Here is a 21974-nt window from a genome sequence, read left to right on the forward strand (position 1 = left end):
CCCTCCACCGCAGGGTGCCAGGACCCCACATCCCCTGGGGTCCCCATATCCCCTGGGGTCCCCACATCCCCTGGGGTCCCCACGCCCCAGCAGCCCTGCAGCGAGGAGGAGGAGCGGGAGGAAGCTGCGGGTGCTCAGCACCAGCCGGTGCAGACACAAGAGAGGAGGATGAACGAGGGGGAGACATTTATTTCTCGCACTAGGGCCGAGCACGGGCGAGGGTCCCGGCAGCAGAGACCTGGGGGGGGCCAGGAGTGGGGGGCTGCTGTCCCAGTGATCCTCCAGCACCGTGGAACTGGGAGCACTGGGGCCGGACAGTGCTCCTGCCCCCTGGGATGGGGAGATGGGGGCTCCTCCCATGGGATGGCCCCTCTCGGGGGGGTCCTGTCTCCTTTTTTTTGCAGGGGGGGCTCAGGAGCAGCTGCTGCTCCGCCGGCGCAGCAGCGTCACGGGGTGGCTGCCCTCCTCCTCCTGGTCGCTCTCGCAGCGGCGCTGGGGGCACAGGGGGGCTGGACGGCAGGGACAGGACCCCCCCCCGAGGGAGAGGACCCCCCCCCGGGGAAAGGACCCCCCCAGGGGAGAGGAACCCCCTCAGGAGAGAGGAACCCCCCAGGGGAAAGGGCCCCCCCCAAGATAGGACACCCCAGGTGGAGACACCCCCCATTGCACAGGCGCCCCCCCTCCATCTGGGGACCCAAATCCCTTCTCCCCCCCTCCCAGCCCATGGCGAGAGGGGGTCTGGGGGGTCATGGCCGCTCACCAGCTCCTCATCCTCCTTCCTCAGGCCGCAGAGCAGCCGCGTGCGGCAGAGGCGGTTGCAGGCGGACACCATGTTGTAGGAGAGCTGGGGGGGCAGGAGGGGGGGGGTCGGAGGGGGGGGGTCGCTCCCCTCCTCTGCCCCCCCCCCACTGCAGTGCTACATCCCCCCTCCCCCACGCAGACCCCCAGGACGCAGCCAGCCCTGGGATGGAGCACAGCCCGAGGTCCCCGGGGATCCCATGGGTGGTGGGACCCCACTCTTGGGTGCCCCCACCCCAGGGCCGGGACCCCCTTCGTCACCTTCCACTTCCTCCGAGCGTTGAACTTGCGGAAGTTTTTCATGTTGATGGAGGAACGGCTCCGGTTCGCCGCCTGCTTCCGGCTCAGGGGCTGCGGGGGCGAGGACACGGCGTCGGCACCGTGCCCCCACCCCGCTCCCGGGGGTCCGGCGTCCACCCCCCCCACCCGTCCCGCTCACCTTGATCCAGGGGTGGACCAGGCACTCGGCCGCCGTCATGCGGTGTCTGCAGCACAGAGGGATGGGGGGGGTGGGGGGTCCCTGCCCCACACACCCACCACGGGGATGGGGGTGGGATGGGGAGGGGATGGGATGGGGATGGAGATGGGATGGGGATGGGATGGGGATGGGATGGGGACAGGGATGGGGAGGGGATGGGATGGGGATGGGGATGGGATGGGGATGGGATGGGGACAGGGATGGGGACGGGGATGGGATAAGGATGGAGATGGGATGGGGATGGGATGGGGGTGGGATGGGGACAGGGATGGGGATGGGATGGGGGTGGGATGGGATGGGATGGGGATGGGATGGGGACGGGATGGGGACGGGGATGGAGATGGGATGAGGATGGGATGGGGACAGGGATGGAGATGGGATGAGGATGGGATGGGGACAGGGATGGGATGAGGATGGGGATGGGGATGGGGACGGGGGTGAGATGGGGACAGAATGGGGATGAGGATGGGATGAGGATGGGATGAAGATGGGGACGGGATGAGGATGGGATGGGGACAGGGATGAGGATGCGGATGGGGATGAGGTTGGGGACAAGAATGGGGATGGGATGAGGATGGGGATGGGATGGGGATGGGATGAGGATGGGATGAAGATGGGGACGGGATGAGGATGGGATGGGGACGGGGATGAGGATGGGATGGGGACAGGGATGAGGATGGGGACAGGGATGAAGATGGGGACGGGATGAGGATGGGATGGGGACGGGGATGAGGATGGGATGGGGACAGGGATGAGGATGGGGATGAGGATGGGATGGGGACAGGGATGAGGATGGGGACAGGGATGGGGATGGGATGAGGATGGAGTTGAGGACGAGGATGGGGATGGGATGGGGATGGGATGGGGATGAGGAGGGGATGAGGATGGGATGGGGACGGGGATGAGGATGGGACGGGGATGAGGATGGGGATGGGATGAGGATGGAGTTGAGGACGAGGATGGGGGTGGGGATGGGATGAGATGAGGATGGGGATGGGGACGAGGATGGGGATGGGGATGGGGATGGGATGAGGATGGGGATGAGGATGGGGACGAGGATGGGGACGGGGACGGGGACGGGGACTCACCCTGGCTCCTTCACTAGCAGCTGCCGGATGAAGTCCTTGGCCATCTCGGAGGTCTGGCTGAAGCAGCGCTCCTCGAACTCATAGGCACCGGCCACAACGTTGGAGAGGGTCTCGGCGTCCGTCTCACCCTGGAAGGGGGACAAGCCGCTGAGCCTGTGGGGACACAACAGAGCCGCTGAGTGCCGGGACAGCACCGGCTCGGCCGCCCCAGCACCCGGGCTCGGCCCCATCCTGGTGTCCTCATGCCTCAGTTTCCCCCGGCCGCAGGGAGCATCGCCCCGTACTCACAGGATATAGGTGATGACCCCGATGCTCCTGAAAGGCAGAGGTGGGGGTCAAGCGCTGCCCTCCCTGGGGTCCCCCCATGCCCTGTGGCACCCGGGGGGGGTCCCTACCCACCCCCCGGCTCGGCCCGTCGCCCCCAGGCCCTCGCTCCTCACCACATGTCGGTCGCGGAGCTGAGCGGCTCATAGTTGATCACTTCAGGAGCTGGGGGTGGGGGGGACATTAGAGGGGACAGCACCGACCCGGCCACCTCCCTCCCTGCATGCCCCAGAGGTCCCGTCCCCACCGCGGGGGGGTCCCTTCGCCGGGTCCCCGCAGAGCATCCCAGGTGCACCCCGCAGAGCAGGGCGGCTCGGGGACCCCCTAAGGACCCCCCGGGGACCCACCAGCCCCGTACCGATGTACTGCGGGGTCCCGCAGAGGCTCTTGAAGGTGACGCCGTCCTCCAGGTGCTGGGCCAGCCCGAAGTCGATGATCTTGATCCGGGGCTTGGGGACGTCCTTCTCCTGCAGCATGATGTTCTCGGGCTGCGGGGACGAGGCCGGGCACGGTGGGGTGACGGCGGGTGCCGGGCTCTGCCGGCGGGCACTGCCCCGGAGAGGGCAGCAGCATCCCGGGAAGCCAGGCAGGATGCGGCCAGGGCTCTGGAGATGCCCGGCTAGGGGGGGATGCAGCCCCTGGATCCCGCGAGGAGCGAGGGTGGGGGGTCCCCACAGGCACCTTGAGGTCGAAGTGGGCGATGCGGCGGGCGTGCAGGTACTCCACCCCGCGCAGGATCTGTCCCAGGAACTCGATGGCCTCCTCCTCCGACAGCATCTCCTTCTCCGCGACGAAGTCAAAGAGCTCCCCGCCGCCGATCCTGCGCCGGGGCGAGGATGGGGTGAGCTCGGCCACCTCCAAAACACGGCACAAAAAAGGGGGTCCCCCCACCCCGGGACCCCCCACTCACAGCTCCAGGACCAGCACCATCTCAGCTCTGCTGGCGAAGAGGTCATGGAGCCGCATGATGTTGGGGTGGTCGAGCTGGCGGAGGATGGCGACCTCCCGCTCCACCTGCGCCCGCTCCAGCCCCAGGCGGCTGCCCCGGCATCGCCGCGTCTTCACGAATTTGGCGGCGTAGAAGGCGCCGGTGCTGCGTTCCCGGCATCGCTTCACCACGCCGAAGTGCCCGCTGCGGGGAGAAATCGGAACGGGGCAGGGCCGGGTTGCCCCCCCACGCTGCGGTGGGGGAGAACCCAGGGGTCCGGCTGCCTGCGGGGACCCCGAGCGGGCAGGACCCCTGCCTGCACCCCGCTCACCTGCCCAGTTTCTCCAGCAGCTCGTACAGGTCCTCCACGTTTCCCGGGCTGAGGGCGGCCGCCAGCTCCTCGTTCCCCGCAGCACCGGCCGTATCCTGCACGGATGCACCGGGATGCACGGGTGTCATCCCGTGCCGGACCTGTCCCATGCAGGGACCCCCAACCCATGGAGAGCACCGCAAGCCCCCCCGACACGCGCTAAGGAGATTCTCCGGTGTCTAATCCCACGGCTGAGCTCGGATCCTGGCCGGCTCTCCCGGTTCGCACTAAACTTTCCGGCACGTGGAAACTTGGAGACCTTCACCCCTCGATCAGGGTGGGCAGGAGCTGCTCAGGGGGCTCGGAAATTGGGCAGGGACAGGCAGGGAGGAGGGGTCACACCAGCCCCCGTGCCCCTCGCCGCACCGGGGAGGATTGGGGGGGGGCAAAATGTGGAGAAAAACTAATATTGCTGGGCTTTTTTTTTTAAAAAAGGGGATTAATAGTGGGGGAAAAAAAGAACCTATCTCCATGACCTCATCTGTGAGAGTCCCGCCTGGTTGCCCCCCGCAGCCCCCGGGCGGGAGACCCCCCGCACGCAGCCCCAGATCTCAGCCCCTCGGCCGTGGCTCACCTGGGTGCTGTCAGGGGTGGCCCCCGGCCCCCCTCCAGCCAGGACCCCGGTCCCGCCGCCCTCGGCCATCGCTGCAAAGACAAGAAGACACGGGGTGAGGGGGAGAGGGGCTTTGGGGGGGACAGCGGGGCCCCACGGGGGGGTCTGCTGGGCCAGTGCCCTGCCTGCACCCTGTGGTCCTGGCAGAGTCCCCCCCAACTCATTACACTGATGGGTAGGACCTACTAAGCACCCGGCTCTCGTCCCCAGCAGCTCCAAGCCAAAAACACCAGGGCCCGACTCCCCGTGCCTCAGTTTCCCCAGCTGTAAGATGGGGCTAGTGATGCTCCAGCATCACCGGGGGCAGCCGGGACCAGCGGCTTTGCAGGGATGCGGGGAAGGGGGGACGCGGGCTCTGAGCCCCAGTTCTTGGGGCCACCTCGATGTCCCCCGCGCTGTGTCCCTGGGAGCGGGAAGTTTCCCGGGCTGGCGTGGGCTGCAGGGTTCAAGGCCACCGGGAAAGGGACAAGGACGGCGATACTGGTGAGAGGTGGGGTCCTTCCCGCAGGAAAAACGAGCTCGATAAGGAAGCACGAGACCCCCGAAACGTCGACCCCCCCCCCCATCCCAGCCGCCTGGCTCGGCTTTATCTCAGCAAAAAGGATGGCGGGGCCGGATCCTGCACGGGTGCCCCGGCAGCCAGACGCCGCTCCCCAGCCTGTCCTCGGCACGCCGGGATTTACCCCTCCCAAAGCCGGGGTGCACCCGCTGCGAGGGGTTTGCTCCTCCTGCTCCTGGGGGGATTCGAGCCCCGAGGGTCCCTGGGGACCCCTCCAATCCCCCCATAGTGGCCCTAAGGGACGGTGAGTGGTCCCCAAGCCCGGTCCCCCCTCGCTCACCCCTGCTCCCGGGGGGATTCGAGCCCCGAGGGTCCCTGGGGACCCCTCCAATCCCCCCATAGTGGCCCTAAGGGACAGTGAGTGGTCCCCAAGCCCGGTCCCCAAGCCCTGTTCCCAGCCCGGCTGTGCCCCCTTACCCTCCCAGCCTTCCTCCACGCCCAGCCGCGCTCTCCCTCGCTCCCCAGCCGGCTGGGACAGGGTACGGGTGCTGCCCACGGTGACGGTCCTGTGGCACCCCCGGGCTCGGCGGGGGGCACCCGGCCAGGCACCGCTCGCCCCCGGCACCGCGCGGAGCCGGCTGGTCCCCGGGTTGGTACGTGCGTGGGGGCGGCCGCGGCTGGAGCCGGGCCACTGTCCCCGGCATGTGACACGGCCGCAGGGTCCAACACGCCACCCGGGGTCACGGCGTGTCCGTTTGTCCCCTGGGGACGGACACAAGCAGCCGATCCCCCCCTGTCCCTTGCCAGACAGCCCCCTCGCACCGTGCTGCTGAGCTGCTTTTGCAGGGAGGGAAACTGAGGCACGGGTTGTCCCACGCCACCGCGGCCACGGCTGAGCTCGCCACAGCAGGAACTGGACCCGCGGGGGCTGCGTGTCGTCCCACCGCACCCCGCTGCCGGTCAGTCCTCCACTGGGAAAACCGGCCCGGCCTCGGCTGCGTGCCGGGGCTGGGCTGGGCGGCTGCACCGAGGAAATGCCCCGGCACCGGCACCGGCCGGAAAATGGGCTCCCGAGGAAACGACCTCGCAGGTGGCACCAGCCGCTCCCCAGCATCCGACTACCAAAAAGCACCGCAGGACCCCAAAACTCCCCGCGACAGACCCCAACCCTGGCATGCCGGGGGGGACGGGGAGGGGGGGGGGTCAGCACCCCTTACCTCCTAGCGAGGGTCCGGGCCCCCGGCACCACCGCGCACAGCTCCAGCCTTCCTCCGGCAAACCCCAGCAGCGCCAGGCTTTTCCTCGAAGTCCCGGCGTGTCGCAGGGAGCCGGGGCAGGGTCCGGCCGCCGGCCGGCTGCGGCTCAGAAGAAGAAAAACTCTTTGCGTTCCTCCCCCCGAGGTCTCTTGAGTAATTTCCCCCCCCCCTGCCGTCCCTGTGGTCAGCTGCGGAAAAGAGCAGGAAAAATCCTTTTAGGGGCAATTCCCGGTGTTTCCAGCACTTCGGCTCCTCGAGGAACAGCCGGGACCAAGGGGTGGGCGGCCGATGTCCCCCCTCGCCGATGTCCCCCGGCCGCTCGGCGCCTGTAAACGTGAGGATTGCAAACAGGAAACCTGATTGACGGATAAAAATATTGTACGGCGGCTGCCGGAGGGGAAGCGGAGCGGAGGGTGTGAAGGTAGCGGGGAGGGACGGCTTTCTTAAGGTGGAGAGAGCCGGAGTTGGCACCGCACCGCGTGCCGGGGGGCACCGGGCATCCCGGCTGCTGCAAAGCCACTGCCCAGCGCACCCCGGCCCTGTCCCGGGGCGAGGGATGAGCCGGCCCCAGCCCTAATCCCTGCCCTAATCCCTGCAACCCCTGGGGTGCAGCCGGGCTGGCACCGTTCTCGCTGCGGGGCCGGCCGGAGCCTGGCACCGCCGGGAGGGAGAGTTGCGGCTGGCACGCGGCAGAGCCGGCGGTGCTGGCAGCTCGGCTGCCACATTTCCTAGCCCGTTTGCCACACCGATGCCGCCAGCACGTCCCGGGATGCGCCGGGCTCCGGCAGCCGGTGGGGAGAAGGATACGGGAGCCGGAGCGCGAGGGAGGGGAGCGGTGCCGGATCCCACCGTGCCAGGAACCGAATCCCGGCTCGCGGTGTGAGTCCGGCCAACCGAGCCCCGCTGCCCCCGCGCCACGAGATCCCGGGATGCGGATGGGAGGAACAAAGAGCCCTTTGCAGGCGCGGACGTGCCGGTGGGCGGGTGGCCGAGTCCCCTCCTCACCACAGCCCAGCCCATGCCGAGGGTCCCAGGGTGTCACCAGGTGCCAGGGTGACAGCAGGGTGTCACCCCGGTGCCACCCTGCCGCCTTGCCGTGACGTCTCCCCATCGTGCGAAGGTTCTTGCGGCTTCGGTTGCTGCTTCCTGCCCGTCGCAGGCAGCAGAGGCGCGAGCGCAGGCAAGGCGGCAGCGCTGCCTGTCCTGCCAGCCTGCCCGGCCCGTCGGCTCCGGCCATGGCCTCCTGGGTCCCTGCGTGGCCAGGCAGAGGTAGGCGCATGGACTGAGGGGGTGGGGGCTGGGGGGTCTCCAGGGTTGTATCGGTGCCGGGATGGGAGGAAAAAGGGCCGAGGAGCAAACGCCGAGCAGGGGGACCTGGGACGGGCAAGCGCCGGGGTGATTCGGGGATGCTCTCCCCGTCCAAAGGCGCGAGGGAGAAGGAGAAGAGGACAAGGGGGTGCGGAGAGAGGGAGCGGGGTCCCCTGCCCATCCCGGCCCCTTCCAGCCAGGTCTTATCCCCTTGGAAGGGGGAAATCCAGCCTAGAAAGGTCTCACAGAGCAAAGCCGGGCTTTAACCCGTTTCGAGTCCAATTTGACCCATTCTCACCCCAGGAGCGCGGGGTTTAAGAAGCACATCCCACCCCGGGGAGCAAAGCCCCCCGAGCTGCCTCTCCGAGGCCGAAGTGCTGGGGTGGGCGAGCAGAGACGAGCCCCCCCCACCACCACCACCTCCACCCAGGACCCCCGCCCGGCTGCGGGACGCACCACGAGGTGGGGACAGCGGCGTTGTCCCCAGCTGCCCGGCCATGCCCGGCCAGGACCTGACCCAAATTCACCTCCTTGGCCCTCCCCATGTTGCTTTGCTGCGGTTTGGGTTGTTTTGTTTCGCTTTGTCAACCACCTCACTGCCTTCCCCTGCCTTCCCCTGCCTTCCCCTGCCTTCCCCTGCCTTCCCCTGCCTTCCCCTGCCTTCCCCTGCCTTCCCCTGCCTTCCCCTGCCTTCCCCTGCCTGCCGGGGTGCAGGGACGGGCTGGGCGCTGCAGCCAGTTCAAGGTGGAGACGAGGTCCCCCCCCTCCCTGGCTGGGTCCCCCCGCTCTCGGATGAGCCTCGACCGGTTCCTCTGATTCGGCTTTGCCTCCCCGATGGAACCCGGCCCCTTCCACCCCCTCAAGCATCTGCTGGGGATTAACGTTGTTTTGCCGAGCGTTGGCGGCTCGGGGCCGAGCTCGGGGTCCCTCGGCGGCCACACGCAGAGCCCCGCACCCGCCGCCTCGCTCCCCTTCCCGGGGCTGATCTGACACCCCCGGGGACTTTTGGGGGGGCTGGGGGATTCGCAGGTTTTCCCCTCTCTTCCACCCCACCCAGCTCACCGGTCCCTGGGGTTTTTCTCCTCTGGGGTCCTGGGGTCGTCGTCGCTTCTCGTCGCGTGGGTCCAGGGTGGTCTCACCCTGCAGGGTGATGAGCCCCGGGATGGGGGGCTTACCCAGCCCCCCCACATCCCAGCGATGGGGCACAGGGCCAGCGCGGGGGCCCCAAGGGAAGCTTCGCTGCCCTGAGCCCTTTTCTCCCCGCTCCCTGGGACAGGGGACCCCACGGATGACGACCGCCCCCTCTTCAGCACCTTCAAACCCATCGGCGAGGACAACAAGGCCAGCGCCAAGCCAGGACCCGACGCGACCCCGGTCCAGCCCCGGGGAGCAAAGCAGCCCCCGCGACGCCAGGACACAGACGGCAGGGTAGGGACGCGGGGCTGCGAAGGGTCCGTCTCCCCCCCCCCCCAGCTCACAGACCCGCGGGGACCGCGTCCTCCCGGGCTGCATCAGGACCCCCGCGGGGGGAGCAGAGCATCCTCGGGGCACGTCCTCACCCGAGGCCGCTCTCCCCTTCCCTCCAGGTCCCGCCAGGCTCCTGGCCGTCCCCGCCAGGCTGGTCCCCGCCGGAGGGGGACCCGCGGCCAGAGCTGGTGGCCCTGCGTGCCCGGACGAGGCTGTGGTTCGAGCAGACGCAAGCCAGGAGGCTGGGGGCCGAGGGCGAGCTCCCAACCTGGTTCCACGGCTTCATCAGCCGGAGGTGAGCACGGGATGGGGAGCCGAAGCCGGGGGGACAGGGTGGCCCCTTCAGCATCCAGGCTCCGAAATAGGGAGCTGGACCCCTGAATCCCATGAAGGGGGTGAGGATGAGCGGCTCTGGGTCCCTTCCCGCAGGGAGACGGAGCAGCTGCTGCAGGATCAGCCCCCGGGCTGCTTCCTGGTCCGCTTCAGCGAGAGCACGGTCGGCTTCGTCCTGTCCTACAGGTGAGGGACCCTGGGGCTCAAGGGGCTCGGTCCCCTTCCCGCCGGCTGTGCCGACCCCGTCCCCTCTCCCGCCAGGGGCAGGGATCGCTGCCGGCACTTCGTCCTGGACCAGCTGCCGGACGGGCGGTACGTGATCCTGGGGGAGCGGAGCGCCCACGCCGAGCTGGCCGACCTGCTGCGGCACTACGCCGTCGCCCCCGTCACGCCGTACCGCGAGTTCCTGACGGTGCCGTGCAGACGGGTGAGGACCCGGCCCCCCGCCCCCCCCCCCCCCCCGTTAGTCTCTGCAGCCGAAAAAGTGGAGTCGTTCCCGCTGTACGGAGCGGGGGGCAGATTTTCCTAAGCTGGGGGAATCAAAGCCAAGGGGGGGTGGAAGCGTCACGGCTGGGCAAAATCAAAGCCGGGGTTGGCACCGGAGCCACCCTGGCCATCGTGCAGCATCCCAGCCGGGAGCGAGGAGCAGCACACCCCCAGTGGGACCAGCACACCCCCAGTGGGACCAGCACCCGGCTGGGTTTGCCCCGGACCACGCACCCACCCCCTCACCTCTCTCCTCTCGTTGCAGGAAGACGAGCCCCAAGGAGGGACGCGGAGCCCAGGCGGCAGCGATGCTGCGCGTTCCCCACCGAGCGAAGCGGCAGCGAACCCCCCGGCGTACGGCACCGTGCTCAAGAGGCCCCCGGCAGCCAGGCCGGCAGCCACGGCCCCCCCGCCGCCTGCGGAGCCCAGCGCCGAGGGAGGCTCGTCCAGGGAGGTAAAGGCAGAGCAGAGGGGATGGAGGCGCCTTCCCAAAGACAGAAGCCGCAGCCTGGCCAAAGCTCTCAGGAGGCGGAGGGATGCAGCCGGGATGGAGGACGCAGCCAGGATTGGGATGCAGCCGGGATAGGGACGCAGCCGGGATAGGGACGCAGCCGGGATGGGGGACGCAGCCGGGATTGGGATGCAGCTGGGATGGGGGACGCAGCCCCAGCCACCACGGATCCACGCCGGATCCACTTCCAGCCCTCACCTCCGACCTGTCCCATCTCTTCCGCAGGCTCCCAGCGTCCCCCCGCCGCTCCCAGTCAAGGCCAGCTCCTTGGCCGCGGCTCAGGGCTCCGCCGGCGGTGGAGCAGCTCCCCAAGGTCCCTACGCTCAGGTACAGAAGGAAGCCGTCCCCCCAGAGCCACCCACGCCGCCCCGGTCCCCCGATGCCAAGTACCAGCAGCTCATGTGCTTCCACACCTACGCCGAGCCCCACGAGGGCATCGCACCCAGTTCCTCCACCTCCTACAAGCTGGAAGAGCCCATCCCTTTCTACGCCATGGGACGGGGCTCGAGCCCCAGCGCCGGCCCCGAGGAGAACATCTACTCCGAGGTGGCACCGACCCGGCAGGACCTGCCCGTTCCGCTTCCCAGGGGGGCCCAAGGCGCCTTCTCCACGCTGCCCCCCAAACCCCGCGCTCACCGCCGGCTCTTCCGTAGCGTATCCAGCCAGGCCTCCAAGAGGCGGCAGCTCCCGGCAGCTCCCACCGCAGAAGGGAAGGAGAGAGGAGCCTCCAGCCCGGCGGCAGAGGTGCGTTCCCCACGGTTGTAGAGCCGCCCGTGGCTCTAGAGCTCGGTCCCAACGCGACCACCCGTCTGGTGGGTCGGGGTTTGCTCCACAGCAGGGTCACGGGGGGGCGGAGATGGGGGTCCCCTGCTCCATGCTGGAGCGATGGTCCCCAACTCACAGCCCAAAGCAGGAGCAAAGTTGAGGGCTGGGAGGGTGAAGGACCGACTTCCAACCACGTCCTGGCTCTCAGGTGAAACCTCCACCCGACACAGCACGATCTCACGGCCGTTTCCCTTCACCTCTCCCTGCGGATTCCCCAGGGCACGACGACGAACCCTGCGCTGGAGTTCGACGATCCCGTTTACGGCCGGAGGACGAGCGCCGCGAAGCGAGCCGGGGCCGCGGCAGGGCAGGAGGCACCCGAGAACATTTACGAGCAGCTTTCTGGAGAGCGTCTCTAAGCCACCCGCGCAGGTAGGGTCTAAGACAAGACCCAGCGCCCGGCTCACAACCCCCAAGCAGAAGCTCTCGGGCTCCTCCACCCGAAGGAATCCCTCGAAGGGAGGAGAAGTCCGAGGTCCGCAGCCAACCAGCACCCCAGCAGCACCAGTGATGCCAGTCCGCTCCGCACTGGGCTTTCCCACACCCTTCCCGACGCAGCAGCCCGCTTCCCAAGCCCTGCGAGACAGTTAAGAGAGGAACGGATTTAATTTATCTGCGAACACATTCAGAAAGAGATTTCTATTAATAGAATGAGGGCGGAAAAGGCTATTACAGTAAAACCAGAGGCGGGTTTCAGGCACGGCTGCTGCATCCAGAGTCAGATATTAAATTGGCCGCAAGCCGGAGCGATACCGCAGCCTGGCAGGCAGGGCCACACCAAACGTCACGAGCCCGGTGCCGACACCTCCAATCCCCGCCACAAAACACGGGATGGCACCAACCCCCAGGACCAAATTGGACAGTGACACCCATCCAAGGGCTGCCCCGCGGTGGTGCCGGCCCCGGCGGTGCCCAGCAGCGTGCAAAATGCCCGGAATCATCGTTTTGTCCGAAACGACAGCGAGCCAACGTCGTTCTCGCAGCAGAGAACGCACCCAGCCTTAAACGGAGCAGAAAGGGCAGGACAGCCAAAGCCCCACGCTTCGAGACAGGGAGGGAAAAGGAGAGCTGTAGGGTTGGAGTTGTTTTCTTTTACCCCTCGGGGTGGGGGGGGGGGGGGAAGAAAAAAAGCACTTTTGCATTTCACAAGCCTACATTTTGTTGCTCTTAAATGGCTAAAAGCAGAGCCCCGATTCCCGTCCTCATAACTCCCCTCTAGTGCTAAAAATGAGCCATTACACACCGAAACGGATAAAGAAAAGGGGAACCCGTCAGCTTCAGCCTCTCTCTCGGCGCGCTCCAGGCTTCCACGATCCCGCTGAAGACTTTGGGAGCACTCGGTCCGCCGGAGGACAGAGCCTCCTGCCCCGCGGCTGCTGCTCTGCCTTTAACGCTGCCGCCGGGAGCCGCCTCGCCGCGCTCCGAGCGCGAACGTCGTTTTAAACGGATGAATCCACGGCGGTGGGGTGCTGGGGTTCGCACCCCGGGATGGGCCGCGTGGAGCAAACTCTCTCGGACAAGCGTTTCGTCACCGGCTGCGCAACAGCGGCCGCTCTGCGAATAAATCGAGGCGGCCGCCCCCGAAACCAGGGCTGCCGCGAAGGTGTTTCAGCCTTCCCGGGGAGGGGAGAAGGAAAAACCAATGCCTCGAGCAAGGAGTTGAGCACCTCGCGATGGAAACAGGTGTGGTTCGGTTCATTTAAAAGTTTATTCCTTTTATCAAATCTCTTTTCAGAGGATTTCACTGTACATATAAGATATGAATAAATTACTCAACAGTAACTTTATTCTGGTCATTCAAATACTCAAAACGGGCTCTGCAAAGTACTAAAACATCCAGGGAACTAAACTAGAAATCAGATTATTTTAAAATATTCTAAGAAAAGACTTCATTCATGGGGGTTTGTTTGCTTGTTTTTAACAGGTAACATGGGAGAAAAACAACCTCGTGGAGTTTTTCTAAATGGAGTAACAAATATTAGCTGTTTTAGCTGCGGTTACAACAAATATAACCCTTACGGTGGGAATGTAAGTTAAATAACCAGACCAGCTCTCTGTTCCCTTCGGCATCACACGCTTTGGTGAATAACAAACTAAGTGAGGCCACAGAGATTTGGCTAAAGATACGTGGATCTGGCCAGCAAGGCTGCACATGATTTGCAGTCGTATCGCCTAGACCTAATACCTTAAATAAAAGAAAGATTTCATTTTAAAAAGTTAAGGCCGGACACGGTCTCCTCTTCCCAGCCAGGAGGGTAAAGTTAACACTTAATTGAAACAGAATTGATAGAAACAAGCTGGGAAAAAAAGAAAAAAAAAAAAAAAATGTACAGTTGGCAGCTTTCATCTGCGTCTGCTCAGAGGAAATACTGCTGCTTCGCTGGCCGAGCGCGCTGCCAGCTGCACCGCACCGTGCGACGCTGGGAATACTCGGTTCAACAAGTCTGGAAAGCAGCCAGGTACAGCGCTGTAGGCCTTGGGTCAGGGGGAGGAGGAAAGAGGGAGAAAAAGGAGGAGAAACGTACATACGCACATCGATCACGTTTATCCAAAAGCCCTCAGCAGAGATCCTCGCTGCTTTTTGCGCGTTCCACACTCAGGGCGTTTTCACCTCTATTGCAAGTTCTGACCTGTAAAGGAGTTTCCCCTCAGCGCGGTTGGAGACGTACGGGCTGGTGGGGCTGAGAACAAAAACGCTAACTTAACCACACTTAAAAAAAAAAAAAAAGGTATCAAAATCATTCGCATGAGGAGCACTGGATTTACTCGGCCATGAGTAAGCAGCCATGAGGACGTCTCAAATAAAAGGACCAAAAAAAAAAAAAAAGCCAGGCTTGCTCTTGAAACTCACTGTCTTTTAGAAAGAAAAATTACACTCTCAACGCACAGCGAGTCCAAGAAAGGAGCAAAATGGGAATTGGAAATTTATTGAGACTCTGCCTAAGGTTCCAGTGGCGAGGCTACGTCGAAAGAGGAGCAGCCCCCGTACCTACAGGACAACGGCTCCGAGCCTGGCACCAGGCGCGTTTCCTGCGGCTGCCCTGGGACTGTCACCAGCCGTACGAAAGACTTGATTTGAACCTTCCACATTATTGTTTATAAGGAGGGAGGGGAAAGATTACAGGTGGAGTTTCAGGACCGGTTTGCATTAAACCTTTCTCCTGACAGGCAGGGGAGCGCAGTATCCTCCCACCCGCCGAGCAGACCGCCTTCTACACGGGGCCTGGTTGATCTCCAGAAGGCCAGGAGAAGTCTGACACAGCAGGTCACCTGGCGCAAGAGCCAAAAAGTGGGAGAGAGGCGTTAGAATCCGTATTTGGCTTGAGTCTGACGTCGGCTGAGCTTGTTTTCAGACCACGTGTTTTTCAGTTCCAGTTCTCTTTCCTTCGCCTGCAGAAATGGAGAGGATTAACATCAGCGTTGCCGCTCACTGGCTCAGCACTATTTCACCCTCCTCTGCCCCCGCTGACGGGGATTACAGAGCACTGCAGCGAGAAGCCTCGTTACAGGAGTTAGCACGATTATCTTGACAGAGGCCTGAATTAACTGGGATGCACGGGCATTTCATTCATGCTGAAACACAGCTTCCCTTGTGGGACGGTCTCAGCAGCCGCTTGCTAACCGCACGGTGCGGAATTAAGACAGGAAGCAGAGTCTCGCAACACGTAAAACCTCGCACGCACTGGAGCTGGGCGGGAGGGGAAGAGCGAAGCACAGCAAAAAGCAAGCTAGAAGCTCGGTGCCGTGACACCCTCGAGGCCAAGGCGCTGCAACACGAGGCTGTTTGGGCCGGCGGTGGCCAGGACACTCCCGCGGCACGGCCACCTCCGACCCCGTCAGAGCCGCTGCAGGTCTCAGCCGGGGCTCGGGGCTCTTAGTCGGGGTCAGCCCCTGGCCCCCCGCTGCCGGAAGAGCGGCTCCACCAGCTCTGCCTCCTGCTGCCGCGCGTCCAGCCTTGTAATTCTGCCCGGATGGGTTTGCGCGCTAGAGGGAGGGCACTCACCTGATGGATCAGGTACGTGATCTGGTGTTTTCTCCTTTGCTGTCCCGTGGGTTGATCTCCTTTTTTCTAGAAAGCAAAAGCAGGTGAACTGTTAAGCCTGGAAAGGTACTGACCCAGACAGCGGAACAAGCCAAGAGCTTGCACAAGCCATTTCAAGAAGCGTTTGTTTCCTATTAAACAGCTCTGGGCAGATTCCTTAGGCTGAAGCAGTTCCTGGCTGGTCTTTCCCACCTGCACGCCGGGACTATGTTTTGAGAAGCTCTACTGGTCTCTCATGCGTAATTATTTATGCAACACAAGGGTCCCTGACCCCCCAGCCTGGTGACTGCATAGCATCTAATACAGCTCCAGCGGCTGAAACAGGGAACTGGACGGAGGTCTCCAAAACCCCAGCACTCCTCCGCTCCTGCCCGTACCTTGCTGAACGATTTCATGGTCTTCTCCTCTGTTAAGGATTTGGTCAGCCACTGCTGGGCTCCACTCAGCTGATCGTCACCTTTGATATCCACAAAGTTGATCTCTTCCCTCCCTCGATTCCGCTTGCCTTGCAGACGTTTGAACTGAAAGAAGAACAAAAACAACCGGAGTTACAGACACACGTCACACGCCAATGCTAACCTGAAACAAGTCAAGGTAGGTGGGGTCTGAGCCTGAGCTCCCCAAGCATGGGACAGGCCACATCAACAAACGTTTTTCCAAGCAGGATTTTTTTTCTTTAGGAGAGTTCTGCTTTGCTATAGATCAAAATATCTTAAAAGTACTTAGCATGAAGGTTATAATCTCGTTTTCCTACGCAGAAGGGAAAACAGCGTTTACTCTTGCTTTCAGTCTTGCTCAGGAGAAGACCCTCAGACTCCTGAGTCTCTCATTTTAAGTCCTAGTGAGGCACCTGAAGTTTTGCTGCTAACACCCCTGCCTCCCGTAACACAAATCCACCTCAAAGAAGCGAGCACCAGATGGGCTACTGTCTTCTGCAGCACTGACTGGCTCAGCTAACGAGGCTGGCACTTTCTAGCTTAGATCAACAACGGGAAAGGGTTTTTTAAAACAGGTTTTTGAGCATTTGAAATAAGTGGGGAATTCACCACTGTGAAGGTATCCGAAGGGAAGCTCATCTGCAGCTCAGCAAGCAACACCTTCACTCTATGCACCTTGTCTGCCCTAGATACCCTTCACGAGAATGAGACTGGGCTCGGTGGAAATAACAAACATCACCTACTCATAAAGCAAGGAAACCCATCTGGAGCAGTAGCCCAAGAGACCCCCACGTGTCCACAACACAGCGCTGGACCCCACGGAACAAGAATCCAGCATGAAGCACAGGTCGTGCCGGTGGGGACTGTGGCTACCGAGCGGGTCCTACGTTCTAGCAGAGCTTAAACGCGAACTCCGCAGTGGGAGAGACAGTAAAGTGCCAACCGCTTCGTCATCGATGAAGGAGGAATCGGTGCTCATCTCCTGCGGCGGTGCCTGGGCTGGTTCCACCTCCTGGTAGTACCCGCTGCTGTAGTAATCCTGTCAGCAAAAGGAAAACCAGTTTGTCACGAGAGGGAAGCAAGATCGATCCTGGAGCAACCAGACACAGAGGTCCCGAGATGGAGCATTGAATCGCGTACCTCGCCCCGTGAGCTGCTGCTTTTCACCTAGAGGGACAACAGTACGTTACACGCGTGCCCCCTCCCAAGGCTGACCGAAGCAGTCATTAATCGCATCTCATTACTCTGGCACTACTGAGGAGCACAGGGCATTTTTTCAGAGGTACTCAACAACAAATACTTTGCTGAATTACTAGAAACAACCTGGCTTCAGACACCAGCCCTGGCAAGCCCCGATTCTGCACCCTGACAACAACAGGGGCAGTTGCGCAGGGGCATTTTAAAATGAGCGCAGCTATTAAACATTTATCCAGCAAAGAGCATCTACGGCTCTCGTGCCAGAGGAATCCTGTTGTGCTAAGTGCTGCGGATCTCTGCTCCTTGTCCCAGCTAGGTCAGACGGGTTCGATCTCCACAAGGCTCAGCCTGCTCCAGTCACTAATTCGGAGCCTTTTCAGAGCAGCACCATCAAGCTCGGCCTCCCAGTCAGTGAACCCACCTGGTAATAGGCACCAGCCACGCCGGCCTCGCCGTAGGCAGGGAACTGGCTGTACGGCTGGCTGCCGTAGTCTTCTCCGGGTTTGGGCGCCCAGCTGTGCTGAGCACCGCTGGAGCCCGCGCCCGTCTTGAACTCCAGAGGGGCGTTAGCAGCAGCGTCCTGGAATTGGGGCTCTGTCTCCGTGCCGGGCGGTGGGTCCTCCGACACCACTGCGCCAGGGTACATGTACGTCTCGGCAGCCGCGACGCTGGGCTCGTTCCTGTCAGACAAGGAGAAGTAGTTCTCTGGCTTGACCTCTTCATCGCTGTCGTCCTCTTCCTGCGTGATCTGCTTGGTTACCTGCAGGGCAGCGCTCTTCGCAGCAGCTTTGATGGCAGACGGAGAAGGAGTTGTGGGCACCGCTGGCTTGGACAGAGGTTTTGTTTTGGAGGAAGAGGTGGGGGCCTTAGCGGGCTTTGAGTCGGAGGCGTTTTCTCCTGCTTTCCTTGAGAAAGCGTAGGGCAAAAGTAACCGATTGGTCTCTTTCACTGTTAAATTTTTGGGTTGAGGAAGCAAAGCGGACAAGCCAGAGCCCTCGCCGCGTCCCTGGTGAGTTCCATGCAGAGCAAATGGTTCGCAGAAACAAGAGAAATGAGTGAGACTATTTCGTTTTCCTGACTCCCTGCCAATTATCTCCTCCAATTCTAACAACATTAATGGGTTTCCCATTGCTCAGCACAATCATTTGCTACTTCGAACACACTGCAGGGCTTTCCTGCACAAAAGGCCAGTGAGACTTTTAAGGGAAACGTGGTACTTGCAAATATCTGCCAACTTTCCAAATTAATGCCTATTTTTCTGGGATTTAAATATATGAAATTGCCCAAAAAAAGGGATTTGACACCCCAAGGGATTTCAGGAATTTTATACACTAAAAGCCACGCGCTAATCAGAGTGGCTGATCTACACTTGTGGAAGCCCAAGATCTGTCACAGTCAAATGCTTCTTTCCTGTGAAATTTATTTAATTGAATATCCTAGGTATTTACCTGAAGAGTAGTTTTCTTCTTTGCTGGTTCATCTTCCTCTGAATCTGACTGAGAAAGAAAAACAGAGCTTAGCACAACCTGAGTTATTAAAATAAAAAAGCCCGCCCACTATGCAATTTATTAATTTTCAGTTTGAACCAGCCAAAGAATCACGGTAACGCGGATCTGGATTTATAATCTGCCAAGAGCCGAGCTAAAAAGCAACAGTGGGATGCGGTCAAACTCTTTTTCACAGCCTTGCTGATGCATCTGTGTCAGGGCAAGGAGAGATAAAAGCCTGCCCTGGTTACTACTACGAGAGATAAATAAACTGTCCACAGTGAAAGCAGGACCACGGTACTTGCCGCTGTATTTAGAGACAGCTGGGTCTGCCGCGGTCTGGGCAGAGGCAGAAAAATAAGCTGCGTTCTGCTGTAAAACCTGAAGCTTTGCAAACAAGTCAGCATCGCCTCTTAAAAAAATCTCGTAAGAGCAATCCATCCACAGCCAAACAATAACCTCCCACTTGAGCTCATTTATGCAACTTACGGAACAAAAAAAAAAGGATTCGCTACCCCAAAATTCCAAATTTTCAAGGCGGCTTTTTAATGCTGCTCTAAAGCAGAGTGGGTGGGCAGAGAAACTCAGATTCTACATATTTGGCTCCTGCCAGAAATTACCATTTAGAGAGCCAACAGCTCAAACACTTTTTTTTTTTTTTTTTAAATAAATCACAGGAAAATAAACCTAAAGCAAGGCAAAAAACGCAAGCTGCACGGCACAAGGTCAGCGCTCTCCTTCAAAGTAACAGACACCACTACGTTAATAGAGGGGAAACACAAAACCACACAAAGCAAGGGTGTAAAAATTCACTGCGGGGATTAACAGGGAATTGTTCACAATAACATCGGAGTTGCTAAATATCCATTTAAAACTTGAGTAGAAAGTCTGGTCGTCTCTGGCATCAGAAAAGGCCCTTAACATCTTTATCGTTTTATAGCTTTGCAGAGCACTTTAAAGAGATTACAGGAAACAAGGTCTTCTGCCAGTTTACTATCTAAATTATAAAACAGGACAAAGACAAAGAACATGCATAAATAAAGGCAAGGCAAGAGTTGCCATAAAACCCGCGTGTTGCATTTGGGAGAGAGGAGATAAAGCAGACTGCCCAGGAGCGTCTCCACAGGTGCAAACAAAAGGGACGGGAGGTGTTTTAAGGAGAAAGAAGGAACGAGCGAGGACGTCAGTCGCAGGCCAAGGGATTTCCAGGAATCCCAAACGGGAACCGCTCGGACCAGCTCTGGTTTTAAGGTACTTTTTCTCCCTTCAACGTTCATTCACTCGCTTGACACTGACGACCTGCAGTATTTCTGTTCAAAGCCAATACACTGGAACACAGAGGGGGAGATAAAGGGGAGGAACAAATCTTCTTTCATTTGAGCTTGTTTCAGTAACTGTGCAACCAGCGAGGAAGCGAAGAGCCCTAACGCTTCCTTTATTACGAAGCGCCTGTTCCAAAGCGCAGCAAGAAAGTGAGTAAGCAAAAAGCGGGTATGAGAGAATGGGATATCCCTCATCCGTTTGCCTAAAAGGGGAAACTGTACATCCCACCGCCCGGCGCGCCTCTGCCGTGTTTGGGAGCCGTGGCACGAGGAGCTCTGGCTCTGGGATTTGCCAAACCGGGCTGGTTATCGGCGAGCAGCAGAGCGTGGTTCAGGGACGGCCGGGAAGCCCACGTCCTCTCACCCGCTCTCCCAGCAAAGCAAGATGCGCTGGCTTCGTTTCAGCTCCCCCAGGCCCAAGATACTGGCAGACCCCTATTAATTGACACCGTTCGGAAATCCATACTCAAACCTCTTCCTCGAGCTACCTGTCCCCATGGAAATGACCCTTAAGCTTCGCAGTTCAGCTCTTCCTACAGCCAGAGGCACTCACGTCTCACCAGAACCAGCGACCGAGGCCAGACACAGCCGCAGCCACGCGACCGTCGCCTCCGTGCTACGACAGTACCGTCCCAGAGCGAAGGGGCAGAGGGGAGAGAAGGAAAGCTGGTCAATGGGGACACCCAGAAAAAGAAAAGGGGGACAGGGACCTGCCTTCCCCTGCTCTTGCCACGGGGCTGTCTGGATTCACTGCTCAGGAGCCCCGTAAGGCATGGGGCACAGCAAACACGAAAAAGCACAAGCTATGAGGGAAACGATCACCTAAAGGTGCGGAGGATGCCTGAAGCCTTTAGATAAATTAGCAATAAATTGACAGAGAAATCTAGCAATTGCACAGCAAACAAAAAAAGAGACTTTTTTGGGATACCCCCACCACACAAGGCCATACAGCTCCCCATCGTCAACTCGTTAACTTCAGTAATAAATAAGGGTGTAGTTAATCTGGGTTTTGCTGTATTATGATTATAAATAAGGTTTCTATATCAGTTTAATTCTGCAAAGCGCTTTAGGATTAGGGTTGGCAGCCGGGACAAATCTCCCCGTAGATGCCACAACAATAGATTCTGGTACTTTGCTATATTATGATGGGAGAGAGCGAGGAAAGAGACGCTGTGCTTTATGGGGCAAACAAATCCACAGGGGGATTGCTCCGGGAAGAGGATTTCACGCACGAAGGCGCTCCTTCTCGGGAGGGCTTGAGAGGGCCTCCCCCCCCCGGCAGAGCTTGTTTCATACTCACATCTCCCTTGTGCAATTCGGGCGCCGTGATCCGCACCGGCTCTGTCCTCTTCTTTGGCTTGGGGAGGCTCAAATCCACCCCAACCCCGGGCAGAGCAGCAGAGGCCGAGACAGGAGGGGGCAGGTTGAGGGTAGAGGTGGTGGTGGCAGCGTTCCTCGGGGGAGGCAGGAGGAGCCCCCCCAGCCTGGGCTGCTCTCCGCTCCCGTTCCCGCCGGCGGACGGCTCGGGCAGGCTGACGGCCGAGGCCTGGGCCGGGCTCATGCCCGGCGGAGGGGTGCCGAAGCCCCTCATGCCAGGCGGGGGGCCCATAAGGAAAGGAGGGGGAGGCCCGCCGTGAGGCGGCGGCAGCAGGGGGAAGCCGCTGCCCAGCGGCTGGTGAGGCGGGGGCAGCGGGGGCATCACGGGGGCTTTGGGGGGAGGCAAGGTGGCGAAGAGCCCCCGGGCCGGGGGCTGCTGGGCTGCGGCAGGAGGCGGAGCGGCGGCTTCCTCCTCCTCGCCCGCGGCCTCCTCCGCATCGCTCTCCTCTTCGCTGCTGGCATAGGCCACCAGGGACATGGCCCTCCGAGGAGGGCGGCCCTCCGCGGGCAGGAGCCGCTACGCGAGGCCGAGGATCCGCCCTCCCGGCTAGGCCGCGCCGCCGCCGCGCCTTCAGCGACCGTAGCGGGGAGGAAGGGGAGGGTGGGGGCGAGGCTAAGCCGCCATGGCGGCCCCACCCCCGCGCAGCGGCGGGGCCGCGGGCTCGGAGAGGCGGCGAGGCGGCCCGGCGCCCGGCTCCGCACCCGGCGCGCCGCGCTCCCAGATAATGGCTGCCGGCAGCGGCCCCCCCCCCGCGGCCCCGACGCTTCCCCGCGCCTCGGCGCCGCCGGACTACAACTCCCGGCGTGCCCCGCGCGCCTCCCCACCCG

General features: G+C 61.5%; 3 protein-coding genes across 3 annotated transcripts; 1 reads left to right on the forward strand and 2 right to left on the reverse strand.

Annotated features, from left to right (window-relative positions):
- Positions 1-169: 169 nt before the first annotated feature.
- LOC142094115 (death-associated protein kinase 2-like) lies at positions 170-6727 on the reverse strand. The gene is made up of 13 exons (XM_075175954.1): positions 6316-6727; positions 4561-4631; positions 3948-4042; positions 3599-3820; positions 3370-3508; positions 3047-3176; positions 2805-2853; positions 2653-2679; positions 2365-2517; positions 1238-1283; positions 1060-1149; positions 761-844; positions 170-492 (listed from the first exon to the last, which is right to left on the reverse strand). Exons 2-13 carry the CDS (start codon positions 4627-4629, stop codon positions 412-414), a joined length of 1185 nt encoding a protein of 394 aa, XP_075032055.1. The 5' UTR covers positions 4630-4631; positions 6316-6727; the 3' UTR covers positions 170-411.
- SH2D2A (SH2 domain containing 2A) lies at positions 6659-12367 on the forward strand. Its single transcript, XM_075175922.1, has 10 exons — positions 6659-6688; positions 7514-7623; positions 7966-8036; positions 8939-9090; positions 9249-9424; positions 9559-9648; positions 9724-9889; positions 10214-10402; positions 10685-11203; positions 11503-12367. Exons 1-10 carry the CDS (start codon positions 6659-6661, stop codon positions 11641-11643), a joined length of 1644 nt encoding a protein of 547 aa, XP_075032023.1. The 3' UTR covers positions 11644-12367.
- Positions 12368-12968: 601 nt separating this feature from the next.
- PRCC (proline rich mitotic checkpoint control factor) lies at positions 12969-21898 on the reverse strand. Its single transcript, XM_075176284.1, has 7 exons — positions 21070-21898; positions 18409-18456; positions 17382-17966; positions 16707-16802; positions 15704-15847; positions 15288-15353; positions 12969-14674 (listed from the first exon to the last, which is right to left on the reverse strand). The coding sequence occupies exons 1-7, from the start codon at positions 21622-21624 to the stop codon at positions 14588-14590; spliced, it is 1581 nt and encodes a 526-aa protein (XP_075032385.1). The 5' UTR covers positions 21625-21898; the 3' UTR covers positions 12969-14587.
- Positions 21899-21974: the final 76 nt, after the last annotated feature.

The sequence above is a fragment of the Calonectris borealis genome, chromosome 29 (assembly GCF_964195595.1).
Source record: "Calonectris borealis chromosome 29, bCalBor7.hap1.2, whole genome shotgun sequence".
In the NCBI taxonomy this organism is placed as follows: Eukaryota; Metazoa; Chordata; class Aves; order Procellariiformes; family Procellariidae; genus Calonectris; species Calonectris borealis.